General features: G+C 46.1%; 1 protein-coding gene across 3 annotated transcripts in view; it reads left to right on the top strand.

Moving 5' to 3' along the window:
• Positions 1–13,853, top strand: part of ATP9A (ATPase phospholipid transporting 9A (putative)) — a 168,288-nt gene that overhangs the window by 90,901 nt on the left and 63,534 nt on the right. For all 3 annotated transcript variants that reach the window (XM_015148777.3, XM_077951996.1, XM_077951997.1), the window contains exons 11-13: positions 1,482–1,642; positions 4,540–4,682; positions 5,681–5,793. In XM_015148777.3, the coding sequence (XP_015004263.3) occupies positions 1,482–1,642; positions 4,540–4,682; positions 5,681–5,793 (417 nt within the window). The remainder of the gene's footprint in view (positions 1–1,481; positions 1,643–4,539; positions 4,683–5,680; positions 5,794–13,853) is intronic.

The raw sequence follows: 13,853 nt of genomic DNA, 5'->3' as shown, positions 1-13,853 counted from the left end.
CTCGATTTTGGCTCACTGTAACCTCTGCCTCCTGGGCTCAAGCGATCCTGCCACCTCCGCCTCCTGAGTAGCTGGGACTACAGGCATGTACAACCATGCCTGACTAATTTTTGTGTTTATAGTAGAGATGGGATTTCACTGTGTTGGGTAGGCTGGTCTCAAGCACCGGACCTCAAGTGATCCTCCCGCCTCGGCCTCCCAAAGTGCTGGGATTACAGGTGTGAGCCATGGCACCCAGCATTTTTTGTGCTTTTAGGTTAAACTACAGAGCACGTGCTGTTTGCACGTCTTGTGTTTCAGCCTTCACATGCATCTCATTTCATCCTCATAACAGCCCTGCGAGTGCCGTGCTTCCTTTATCTGTGAGAAACGGCTTCAGGAAGCACCATGCACTGTCCAGGCTACACAGTGAGGACCGGGCAGGCCTATGTGATTCAAACCGTGACCCGCCGTCTCAGCTTACCCCTCCTCCAATTTTTAAGAGTCAGAACATTACGGAATAATGTCTTTTGTCAATAGCAGGAAGGAATGCTGTGTCTCCTAAATTTCCGTCATGGTCACTCTACCATTAGACGTTACAGCCATCATTACAACGATAAAATCGTTTGTTTAATGTTTTAGCCTTATCCTGGGGCATATTTCTGTGAAGTTGTGGATATGATTTGCTACTTTTTAAAAGACTATACATGAAAATAAGTGTGTTATTATTAAAATAATAATGTCCAGGGCCAGGCGCGGTGGCTCACACCTGTAATCCCAGCACTTTGGGAGGCCGAGGCAGGTGGATCACCTGAGGCCAGGAGTTGAGACCAGCCTGGCCAACATGGTGAAACCCTGTCTCTACTGAAAATACAAAAATTAGCCAGGTGGGGTGGCAGGCGCCATAGTCCCAGCTGATCGGGAGGCTGAGGCAGGAGAATCGCCTGAACCCAGGAGGTGTGAGCCGAGATTGCGCCCTTGCACTTCAGCCTGGGTGACAAAGCGAGACTCCATCTCTAAATAAATAAATTAATAAATAAATAATAAAATAATAACGTCCATTAATGCATCACCTAAAAATTAGGTTTCCACCGCTGGCGTGTGCCCCAGACTTTCAGGCACTACCGAGTTGGTGCTGGGTAGGGTGCTCCGAATTTAGGATCTGAGTCATTTTACAAGGCCAAGGCATTATGCAGGGTGGTAGAGGCTATGCTGTGCACAACCAACCAGCGCAGCAGTAACTCGCTGAGATATTTCCAAGTGTAAATCTTCGTTAGTCGTAAACATTTTTTTGAATTTTCAGAATTCTTTGAGTTCCCTTGGATGCCTGTTATGAACTCCAGCCCATGGAAGCACAGTGTTCACAGACCAAAGATATGAGGATCGATGGGTCCCACTGTCCTACCTGGGGTAGAGGTGTTTGTGGGGGAAGGACTGGCTCTCTGGCAGGCTGTGAGTTGCTCCAGCTAATCTCAAGCCCCGGTTTGTGCTTCGTCCCACAGATCGGCCTGTTCGACTTGGAAGTGAACTGCCTCACCAAGATCCTCTTTGGTGCCCTGGTGGTGGTCTCGCTGGTCATGGTTGCCCTTCAGCACTTTGCAGGTCGTTGGTACCTGCAGATCATCCGCTTCCTCCTCTTGTTTTCCAACATCATCCCCATTAGGTAAGCAGGCGACAAGCTTGAGTTTGGCTGCCATGACGTCTTCTTCTCTTTACTCTTTCAAAGGTGATAATTCTGTGGCTTTTATTATTATTATTATTATTCGAGATGAAGTTTTGCTCTTATCGCCCAGGCTGGAGGGCAGTGGCACGATCTCGGCTCACCGCAACCTCCACCTCCTGGGTTCAAGTGATTCTCCTGTCCAGCATCCCAAGTAGCTGGGATTACAGGCATGCACCACCACACCTGGCTAATTTTCGTATTTTTAGTAGAGATGGGTTTTCACCATGTTGGCCAGCTGGTCTTGAACTCCTGACCTCAGGTGATCTGCCTGACTCAGCCTCCCAAAGTGCTGGGATTATAGGTGTGAGCCACCATGCCCGTCGGCTTTTAAAAGAAGCAGATCTTTTTGTAGAGTGAGAAGCAAAAGCAATCAGAGTCAGGAGTGTGGACCACACTGAGGCTTAGCACCGGAAGATCACATTCCTCCATAAGCCATCCTTTCTTGAATCAGGGATCTTTCCTTGCCTTGAGCAGTCTATACTAGGGATGCCATTTAGAACTCCTGTCATCAGCCAGCTCTGCAAGGTTGATAGTGGCTGTTGGGACTGCTGTGTTAAGAAGGATTCTGAGCCTGAATATGGGCTCAAAGGGAAATGGTGTTGTGATCGACAGCAGTGTCTGCTGTAGATGTGCAATGAAAGCTTGGTGGCACATGCCAATCATTTGCCTACCTGATTTGGAGGTTGAATAAATGGTTATTTATTTATTTTATTTTTGAGATGAAGTCTTGCTCTGTCGCCCAGGCCGGAGTGCAGTGGTGCGATCTCAGCTCACTGCAGCCTCCACCTCCTGGGTTCAAGCGATCCTCCTCCCTTAGCCTCCCGAGTAGCTGGAATTACAGGCTCCTGCCACCATGCCTGGCTATTTTTTATATTTTTAGTAGAGATGGTGTTTCACCATGTGGGCCAGGCTGGTCTAGAACTCCTGACCTCAAGTGATCCACCCGCCTCAGCTTCCCAAAGTGCTGGGGTTACAAGCATGAACTACTGTGCCTGACCTGGTTTTTTAAAGTGATATAAAGAATAGATTTTCATAGTAGAAAAAAATGAAGACCTGTATTAGCAAAAGAATAAAACATAAATCACCTCTGCTCTCACTACCAAGTGATAATCATTGTTAATACTTTGGGATATACTTTTTTCTAGAGTGCTTTTGATTTTAGAAAAAGGGGATTTTGGTCTACCAAAATCTGCTTTTACAAAAAAATTGGAGCAGAGTGTGTTTTGAATAACATTTCTCATCACTTGTATGGGTGGCCCATCATTTTTTAGAGCTTCTCTGTGATGTGGGTTAGCAATCTGCTTTTCCCCATATTGTTCTATTTGTACTTTTTCCCCATAATAATCAGTAAATATTAAACTACGTATCTTTTTCCCTGAAACTTTCAGTGCTTATACTCTCTTTTATACTTGATATATTATATTTTGTCTTGCTGTTTTGCATATTTAGATCATCTTGGTGAGAATTTGTCTTTTTCTGGGGACAGAGATTGTGGTTTTATGTAAAACAGTGTGACAAAGAGAGGGGGATTGTGCCCAAGTCAGTGTGCTCTGGATGGTGGATTCAGAGGATAAATACATCCATGTTAGTGACTTGACTGTGAGCCAAACAAGTATTCATGGTGTGATCTAAGTGACACAGTAGCCTTCAAAGTTGTGTCTGTAACGTGAGTAAAAATTGGTGAATCGACTCTTCATATGGCCCAAGGCTAGCCAGTAAAATGGCAAGCAATTTGATTAGTTTATAGGATGATCAATTAATTTGAAGACTTCTGTTTACTTGGTGCAATAAAATTAAATTTCAAAATGAATATAATACATACAATGGAATAGTTTTCAGCCTTCAAAAGGGAGGAAATTCTAATGCACCTTGCAGTGTGGGTGAACCTTAAGATTGTTATGCTAAGCAAAGTAAGCCAGACAAATAAACCCCCCAAAAGGCCAGAAAAAGTGTATGATTCAACTTACATGCAGTATCTAAGTTAGTTAAGTTCCGGCCAGGTGTGGTGGCTCACGTCTGTAATCCCAGCACCTTGGGAGGCCAAGACAGGTGGATCGCTTGAGCCCAGGAGTTTGAGAACAGCCTGGGCAACATGGTGTAACCACATCTCTACTAAAAATACAAAAAATTAGCCAGGCATGGTGGCACATGCCTGTAATCCCATCTACTCTGAAGGCTGAGGCACGAGAATCGCTTGAACCTGGGAGGCAAAGGTTGTGGTGAGCTGAAATAGCACCACGGCACTCCAGCCTGAACAACAGAGTGAGACTTCATCTCAAAAAAAAAAAAAGTAGTCAAATTCATAGAAACGTAAGTAGAGTGCTGGTTGCCAGGGGCTGCTGGGGCTAGGGTTGGTGGGGAATGGGACGTTATTGTTGACTGGGTGTGGAATTTCAGTTTGGGAAGATTGGAGTTGTGGAGGTGGATGATGCTGATGGCTGATAACAATGTGAATTCAGCTCAGTACTGTAGAATGGTAAATTTTCTGTTGTGTATATTTTACCATAATTAAAAAAATGAATATAGCATCAAAAACACATTAGCTTAAGGGATCAGTAATTTTTCTAAAAGGTGAAGACGGAAACCACTACCCTTTCTGTATTTTAAGTGACTTCAGTCCATAACATGAGCTTCGGAACAATAACGGATTTGTTCTGTGTGTGACTTGACGGTGGTTCTGGCTCTCGCTCAGTCTGCGTTCAGCTCCGGCAGTGTGCGTCTGCAGGGAGTGAGTCCGGATGTGATGGCACTAATGTGTTTAGAGTCCATGTTTTTATAAAGATCCAAGGAGCCTTACATCTGTCCTGCTAACCTGTTTGTCCTGGTTTTGTGACTAGTTTGCGCGTGAACCTGGACATGGGCAAGATCGTGTACAGCTGGGTGATTCGAAGGGACTCGAAAATCCCCGGGACTGTGGTTCGCTCCAGCACGATTCCCGAGCAGCTGGGCAGGATTTCGTACTTACTCACCGACAAGACAGGTGAGCCGCTTTCTGGGACCTGCACAGGATTCCCGGTGAGAGAAGGTGCCTGAGGGCTTTGGCTGAGACTCTTGGGCTCTCTCTGGACTTAGGAGAGATGCGTGTTGCTGCTATTTTATTCTCCTCATCTTTTGATGAAGATTCTTTGGTGATAAAGATGATGATAACAGCAGCAAACCCTTACTGAGGGCGAATTATGTGCAGAGGACAGTTCTGGGGAGTTTCAGTGTGGTCACTCCTTCAGTCCTCACCTGAACTTGTGAGTTAGGTAGTGTTTCTGTCCCCCTTCTGCAGATGAGGAAATGTGGCCCAGAGAGGGTGAGTGACTTGTCACCGGCGCATAGTAGCCGAAGTAAGCTTTAACTCAGGCAGTCAGGCCTGATCTCTGACCACACCCTGATACTGCTATAGTGATCATAGTGGTAAAGAGCAAGGATTGGGAGTGGGAAGATCTGGTTTAAGCCTCATCTCTACCACTTAATGTCCATGGGGTAGAAGGGAAGCTAATGCAAAGATCCTGGGCAGCTCACCAAATCAGAGAAAAGTGAGGTTTCTGGAAGGAGAGCAACCAGGAAAGTTCTGGACAAGTCAGCATTAGGACCCTCCAGGTGGTCTCTGTAGGGCTCTGCTATTAGGGATGTATCTTTCTACTCAAGGGTCAGAATCCTTCAAGATAGAATCTGATTGCTCTAGTGTGTCATTTGTCACCCTCTTGGCCAACGGAGTGGGCCAGGCCCCTGATGGACAGTCCTCTTGGACCACCTTAGGGAATGGGCATGGTGTGGTTAATTTCCCCTGGGAAACCTAGGAAGCTGTTTTCAAAAGGGGAATGGGATTCTAGGCAGGCAAAATGCTACAGGTGTTTACCCCAGCAGGGACAGTACTGACTGCAGTGTGTGACATATAGCAAACTCTCCAAAGACGGCAGCTGTCATTACTATTAATAATAACAAACATCCTGAGAGACAGGCCGGCCACTCATTTGTCTCGTGTTTTAGGCACTCTTACCCAGAACGAGATGGTTTTCAAACGGCTCCATCTCGGAACAGTAGCCTACGGCCTCGACTCAATGGACGAAGTGCAAAGCCACATCTTCAGCATTTACACCCAGGTAAAGCCTTCCGTTTCAACACCCAAAGCAATTCCTTGACATTTTTTTAACAGCTCTATTGAGATATAATTCACAATACTGTACAATTCACCCATTTCAAGAGTACAATTCATTGTTTTTCTTTAAAGCATATTCAGAGTTGAGCAACTGTCACTGCAATCGATTTTATGTTCACCCCAAAAAGAAACCCTCTACCCATCAGCAGCCACTCCCCAATACCTCCCTTCTATACCCATGACACCCACACTTCCTTTACACTTTGAATAAAATTGCATTTGGGGTCCTTCCTCATCTTCCGGGCTAATCTGCTCCACTGAAGTGCTAATGGACATTAGGAAAAACCTGGGAGAAAATTGTATGCCCAACAGATAGAACCAGAAGGAACCTGCTGGCTGATTATACTTCAAGTTTACGACCATATTGATGTTTTCCCTTTCCCTGGCTATGAGCCAGAACACCAGTAACAAATGGTCTGCTTGTGAAATAATCATGACGTTATTGATTACCTTTGGTTTCTCATCTACATTCAACTCAACAATCATGTTGAAGAAATTAGTTTATCAGAGATGACTTGCAGCTTATCTGTTCCTGCCTTTATTTTTCCTACCAAGTTTTCCAGAACCAGTCATTTCTCAGAGAAAGTACTACTGGCACATATCCTCCTATTCCTAAAACGTTAGACCGGTGGGTCCCCATCTTGGCGGTGTGTCAGAATTGCTGGTGGTGTTTCAGAACAAAACAGAACAAAAACAAGAGACATTTATTTGGGCTTGATACACTGGAGATTCTTATTCATTAAGACTTAGGGCAGGGCGTGGCTTTGGGTTTTAAAAGCAAGACAGACACACTCCTTGCTAATTCTGAGGCACATCCAGTGCTGAGCCAGACCACATTAGACCAGCTCCATGTTGCAGCACTTGTTTGGAGATAACAAGGGAATAAGGAGGTCATATTTTGCTTAAATTCATCGAAATAGAGACCTTTTCCATAGTCAGAAGACCAGTAAGAAATATGAATGAATTATCTCTGTATACAGGTTAAAGGCAGAATCCCTGAATACTTCTTGATACGGTCATAATTGACATTTAATTTTCTGAAACATTTGTCAGTGGGCTGGATTTCCAGGCTGTCTCCTGAAAACGGCAGAGCAGGGGACAGTGTGACAGTGGGAGTAGATGTTAAGTTAGAAGAGCTGACTTGACACAGTTCGTGCCATCATCTACAACCAGCAACAAAGACCTTGTTGCTGTTCCAGGCTCCATGGGGAGGTGTCGTGGCTGGTCTCCAAATGGATCCATGGACCTTTTTCAAAGATGTACTTTAGCACTGTTAAGAAATGACGAGGAGCTTCCCTGGACAGGGAGGATGAGCCTCACAGCCTCCGTTTCCTTTCTGTCTCTCTGACCGTTTTCCTCTGCGTGGTGATTCGGGTTTGGTGTCTCTGGGGCTCAGTGCTGGACCCTGCTATGTTGCTCCCCGGATGGCCCCTCACCCTGCTTCCATCGCTCCCTGGATGCTGATGGCTCTGCCTCTATCTCCATCTCTGGGCCTGACCTGGAGCTTTGGATTATAACATAGCTGAATGTTTGACATCGCTGCACGTGGCTCATAAGGATGCTATACCTGGGACCCCTCCTGACTTTCTTCCCTCATCCCTTAAACCTGTTCTCTCCCAGGGCTCCTTGTCTCAGTGCATGCCACGCCCTCCTTCCCAGTACCCCCGTCACCCCAGCTGACAGCCACTGCCCCTTCTCCAGTACCTGCTCCCACCCGATCACTAGATCACCCCTTCGGCCTTTCGTTTTTTTTTCCTTCTCCCTTTCTTCCCTTCCCCTCCCTCCCCTCCCACATCCCCTCCTCTCCCCTCCCCTTCCCCTCCCTTCCTTCTTTTGTAACAGGGTCTCACCTTGTCACCTAGGCTGGAGTGCAGTGGTGCAGTCACAGCTCACTGCAGCCTCAAACTTCTGGGCTCAAGCGATCCTCCCACCTTAGCCTCCCAGGTAGCTGGGACTGCAAGTGTGCACTGGGTATGCACCACCACTCCTGGCTAATTTGGTTTCTTTTTTATAGAGACGAGGTTTCTCACTGTATTGCCCAGGCTGGACTTGAACTCCTGGGCTCAGGTGATCCTCTCACCTCCCAAAGGTTCCCAAAGTGTTGGGATTACAGGCATGAGCCACTGCGCCCAGCCACCTTTGGCGTTTTGTCTTCATCCCTTCTCACTCACTCAGCAAGGTGACCTCCTCCCTCGCCTGTCTGCCGTGACCCCCTGCACAGTAGCTGCCCGGCTTTCCTTCTTGCTCTCCTCTCAGGAGCGTGGGAGCCTCTTGGTACCATCAGCTCCGTGGCGGGGCCTGAGACTTCCAGTGGGATCCAGCCTTAGCCTTCATCCCCTCCCCTTTCCCGCAGTTCAGCCTTCCAGGTAGGGTGAGCTGCCTCATTTCTGTGTCTTAAGTTAGACCCTTCCCTTGGAACCACCAACCCCAAATGCCCACCAGGCTCCTTCTTGGGGGGCCCATTGATTGGATTGTCACTACCTAACTCACATGCATGTCAGCACCCAGCTAGATGTCTGTATTGCTCCCAGCCCCTCTCAGCTCTGCTGACTCTTGATGATTATATTAGACAGCTTCATAGGTGGCGGTGTGTACATCCGGTGGGAGTTACACCCATGCCATGTCGCTGGTATTTTTAAGAGCTCCTGGTGTTTATGGAAGCCATCCCATCTCAGGATATTTGTGTATTTTAGCTTTTATGGTTCATTTTTGGCTTGGCACAGATAACACTCTGTAAAGTGTTGAAATTCAGAAAACCACACTTCTTACCGTGAACCCCGCCTCATACTCTTTCCTTAGGGGAAGCTCGTAAATCAGTTTGCCCATCCCGGCCTTGAGTCTCAGATAGCTGTGTGTTGTGGGGTTAGGTCTTTGTGAGGCTGGGGTGAGCTCAGAATTCCAGTACAGAGCTACCCAAGTGACGCTGTGTGCATCCTTCTCTCATGGTGTCTAAAAATCCTGTCATAAACAGAGGAACACGGGTGTGATGGGACATATGGAAGCTTTTGCATGCTTTTTTAAAACCAGTTTTATTGAGGGATGATTTACATACCTGAAAGTTCAGCCATGTTGAATACACAGTGTGGTGACTTTTAGTAAATTTACAGCTGTGGAACCATCCCAACTATCTAACCTTAGGATATGCCCACCACCCCGCACCCATTGCAGTCACTCCTCCCACCTTTAGAGCTTCGTAAGGGGTTCTTATACCAGTGGTTCTTTCTTCTTTTTCTTTCTTCTTTTTTTTCTTTTTTGAAGTACAGTCTCACTCTGTCGCTCAGGCTGAGGTGCAGTGGTGCGATCTCGGCTCACTGAAATCTCTACCTCCTGGGTTCAAGCAGTTCTCTGCCTCAGCCTTCCTAGTAGCTGGGATTACAGGCACCTGCCACCATACCCGGCTAATTTTTGTATTTTTAGTAGAGACTAAAATTTCACCATGCTGGCCTGGCTGGTCTCAAACTCCTGACCTCGGTGATCCATCTGCCTTGGTTTCCCAAAGTGCTGGGATTACAGACGTGAGTTACCATGCCCGACCTAGTGTTTCTTAAAGTATGGCCTTTGGAACCCCTGGGCCAGATCATTTGTGCCAGAGTCAGGAGCACAAGGAGTTGTGCCCAGACCTGCAGTTTTAACAGGTGAACCAGGTGTTTCTAGAGGACGGTAGCATTGGAGAACAGCTGCTTTGAAACTGAGGTTCACCTCTGTTCAGAGCATGGGTATCTAAACCTGTGGACTCCAAGGCAGAGCTTGCAAGATGACCCACCGGGGTACAGGAAGCGCCTCTTTACATTTCAATTTCATCTCTAAAATTAATGCAAAATGAAAATCTTACTAATAGTATTGAGGTTGACCCAGGGGCCCTCACTCCATATATCAGACAGGTACTTGTCAGGTCTGGTCCTTGAGGTGTCCTGCGGAAGGGGCTAGAATTCTACAGTTGTTTATTTTTCCAGTGTTGAAATGTAGGCCGCAGTTTATGAGTGTCCAGGTGACTTGTTCTAAGGATGTGATTGAACTAAACTGGCCTCATAAAGAGAGCAAGTGGTTTTAAAAGATTCCTGCAGGAAAGCTTCAGATTATTAATACAAGGCCAAGTAAACAGTAAGAAAATGGCAACACATTAGGAGAGAAAACTATAACCAGCTAAGGACTTGTGATAATTTTTCCCCTGGATTATTCGTTTACTGGTACTTTTTTTTTTCAGACGGAGTCTCACTCTGTCGCCCCAGGCTGGAGTATAGTGGTGCTGTCTTGGCTCACTGCAAACTCCACCTCCCGGGTTCAAGAGACGCTCCTGCCTCAGCCTCCCAAGTAGCTGGGATTACAGGCATGTGCCAACACACGCGGCTAATTTTTTTTTTTTGGATTTTTGGTAGACACGGGGTTTCACTATATTGGCCAGGCTGGCCTCGAACTCCTGATCTCAGATGATCTGCCTGCCTCTGCCTTCCAAAGTGCTGGGATTACAGGCTTGAATCACCATGCCTGACCATTTACTAGTACTTTTAATGAAAATGGAGATACAATTTAAAAACCATAAAATTTGCTCTTTTAAGCATATTATTCTGTAGTTTTTATTTTTATTTTTAATTAATTTATTTTTTTTGAGATGGAGTCTCACTCTGTCGCCCAGGCTGGAGTGCAGTGGCGCGATCTCGGCTCACTGCAAGCTCCGCCTCCCGGGTTCACACCATTCTCCTGCCTCAGCCTCCCGAGCAGCTGGGACTACAGGCGCCCGCCACCACGCCTAGCTAATTTTTTGTATTTTTAGTAGAGACGAGGTTTCACCATGTTAGCCAGGATGTTCTCGATCTCCTGACCTTGTGATCTGCCTGCCATGGCCTCCCAAAGTGCTGGGATTACAGGCGTGAGCCACTGAGTTTATGTTCTCTTGAGGAAGAAATTTTTTTTTTTTTTTTGTCAGTGTGGTTTTCTCTGGGACATGGAGCCTATTTCATTTTTTACTCATTCAAAAAACTTTTCATAAAAAAAGTATGAAAGTTTTTTTGCAGAAAAAATCATACAGCCAAGCACAAAGACAAAACATTGAATTCACCTGTATTCACATCATTCAGCAGTAACCAGTATTAACACCTGGGCGGACAAAACGCCAAATGCTTTGCCTTTGTGTCTGGATAGATGTGTTCTTTGGTTCTCCCTGTGTGTGTTTTCTTTTCAATGAGAACCCATCATATTTCCTTTCTTTTTTAACTGGAGTTGACCACCAGAATTGCCTGTAAAGTTTAAAAAATATAAATATAAATCTATGCCTGGGCTCTACTGCATTCTTTGGGTCTGGATCTTAAGTATGCATATTTTTAATAATCTTTTTTTTTGAGACAGAGTTTTCGATCTTATTGTCCAGGCTGGAGTGTAGTGGTGTGATCTTGGCTCACTGCAACCTCTGCCTTGTGGGTTCAAGAAATTCTCCTGCCTCAGCTTCCTGAGTAGCTGGGATTACAGATGCCTGCCACCACGCCAGCTAATTTTTGTATTTTTAGTAGAGACGGGGTTTCATCATGTTGGCCAGGCTCATCTCGAACTCCTGGCCTCAGGTGATCCGCCCGCCTCAGCCTCCCAAGGTGCTGGGATTACAGGCGTGAGCCACTGGGCCTGGCGTGTATATTTTGAAAAATCTTTATTGGTTATTCCTGGTTAAGAACCACTGCCAGAATAACCCTATTTAATTTCCTTCTTTTCACTCTTGTCAAGGTTTTTAATGGTTTCATAACACAGTCCAGACTACAGAGTAAGACAAGTGAGGAACTCACATAGCAAATTCAACCAGGTGCCAAAAAAAAAAATAAAGCAAATCACGTTTTGGTGAACTTTTTTGTTTTTTTTGGAGACAGAGTCTTGCTCTGTTAACCAGGCTAGAGTACAGTGGCGCGATCTCAGCTCACTGCAGCCTCCGCCTCCCAGGTTCAAGTAATTATCCTGCCTCAGCCTCCCGAGTAGCTGGGATTACAGGCGCCTGCCACCATGCCTGGCTGATTTTTGTGTTTTTAGTAGAGACGGGGTTTCACTCTGTTGGCCAGCTGGTCTCGATCTCCTGATCTCAGGTGATCCACTCGTCTTTCCCCAAAGTGCTGGGATTACAGGCGTGAGCCACCGCACCTGGCGCAGTGCAGTATTTTTAAAACTCAAGTGCAAAAAATTCATGAAGAACGAAATACTGAAATTTTAAATGAAGGCAAGATCCAACCTGGTGCTAGCGCAGTTCAGCTGCACTAACTCGCCCTGGTCCTAGCCCTGGATTTACAGTTTCTGTGGCTATCAGGCTTCTCATTATTGATGTATTGGGGCTGGATTATTCTTTGTCATGGAAGGCCGTCCTGTGCCTTGCAGGAGGTTTGGCAGCACGCTACAGATTCCTATAGCACCCCTGTCCCCTCACCGTTGTGACAACCAACTGTGTGTCCAGACATGACCAAACGAGGGGCAAAATCATCCAGGTTGAGAATGATGGTGGTATATGGGTACACTGAAATTTATTGACTTTGTCTTGCATCATGATGTCTGCTCTAAAACAGTAAACACTGGATTTACTCAGTCACTTAATCAGCCTGTAGCTCAGCTGATTCATTTGGAGGTAGTAGCTCTGAGCCTGTCTTTGTGATGGTGGCCCTTTGAGGTGAATGAGTCATCAGCTCTGAGCTTTTTTGAGGTGGCGGGTTAGGGTTATGACAGAAATTCCTTATCTTTAATAGTGTATTTCTGGCTGGGCACAGTGGCTCACACCTGTAATCCCAGCACTTTGGGAGGCCGAAACAGGAGATTGGCTTGAGCCTGGGAGTTAGAAAACAGCCTGGGCAATAGAGGGAGATCTTATCTCTACCAAAAAAAAAAAAAAAAAAAAAAGGCTGGGCATGGTGGTGCATGCCTGTGGTCCTGGTATTCAGGAGGCTGAGGTGGGAGGATTACTTGAGCCCAGAGGGTTGAGGCTGCAGTGAGCTGTGATCATGCCATTTCACTCCAGCCTGGGCAACAGAGTGAGACCCTGTCTCAAAAAAAAAAAAAAAAAAAGTGTATTTCAATCAACTGCAGCCCATTCCTAATATCCATTAATAGTATGAATGCCCCTATGTGGTGAGGTCTTAACTGCATTTGGAAAGACAATTGGCGTTCTTGGTGACTCAACGCTTAATTTTTGTATTAATCTTTTCTATAATACAGGCTGGAGTTCTTGTCGGGAAATGGCCCTAGCTGTGGATTACTCATGGGAAAGGGAAGCCTATTTTCCCTGCCTTGGTGTCTCATTTATTGGCTGGGATGCTATAAATGACTCGGGGGCTTTATAGGATCTGAGACACCCACCCAGCGGCCCAAGTCAGGGCCCTTTGTATTTGGAGATCTTAATTCCTCTCCCAGTAGTGACCTGTGCTTGTTCTGAAGTCACTTCTGACCTTGTGTGGAGCTGTTCTGCCCTCCCTCCCTCCATAAGGGGACCAGTGGTTTTTCCCCAGGGCAGAAAGAGTCATAACCTGCCTCTGTGGATGCCACATCTGTTTTTGTTTTCCCCTGGTATTTTTTAAGTAAGAAGAAATGTGTGTAGGTTAAAGGGCCTATGGGGAGGAGGTTAGAGATAAACACTGTACAATGTGAAACTCTTCCATATGGGGAATGTGAGGATGTTTGAAGACCGGACCTAAGACAGGCATCATCCAAACACAGCCCCTGGTCAGTTTCAGTGCCTTAAGGATGTATGTGCATGACCATTTGGTGTGCAAATAAGACTTTATTTGACAATTAAAAGAAGCAGTTTCAGGACCAATGACTATTTCCTCTCCTTCCTGGAACATTTTAGTAGGAAAGGTGGGAAAGTATTAATTTAAGAGAGAAATAAAGATACGTGGGTGGAGGCATTGAACCTGTGGCCTGTGATGTTGGTCAGGCTATCATAGTTGTCTTCCAGTTCATTCATTGTCAGATGGTCCCCTGAGCCACAAGTGAGGCCTTTGTGAACCTCTGACCGTCTGTGGGTCTCTTTTTGCCTTGCTTGGG

Source organism: Macaca mulatta, chromosome 10 (genome assembly GCF_049350105.2).
Source record: "Macaca mulatta isolate MMU2019108-1 chromosome 10, T2T-MMU8v2.0, whole genome shotgun sequence".
Classification (NCBI taxonomy): Eukaryota; Metazoa; Chordata; class Mammalia; order Primates; family Cercopithecidae; genus Macaca; species Macaca mulatta.
This window is presented reverse-complemented; position numbering and strand designations above follow the sequence as displayed.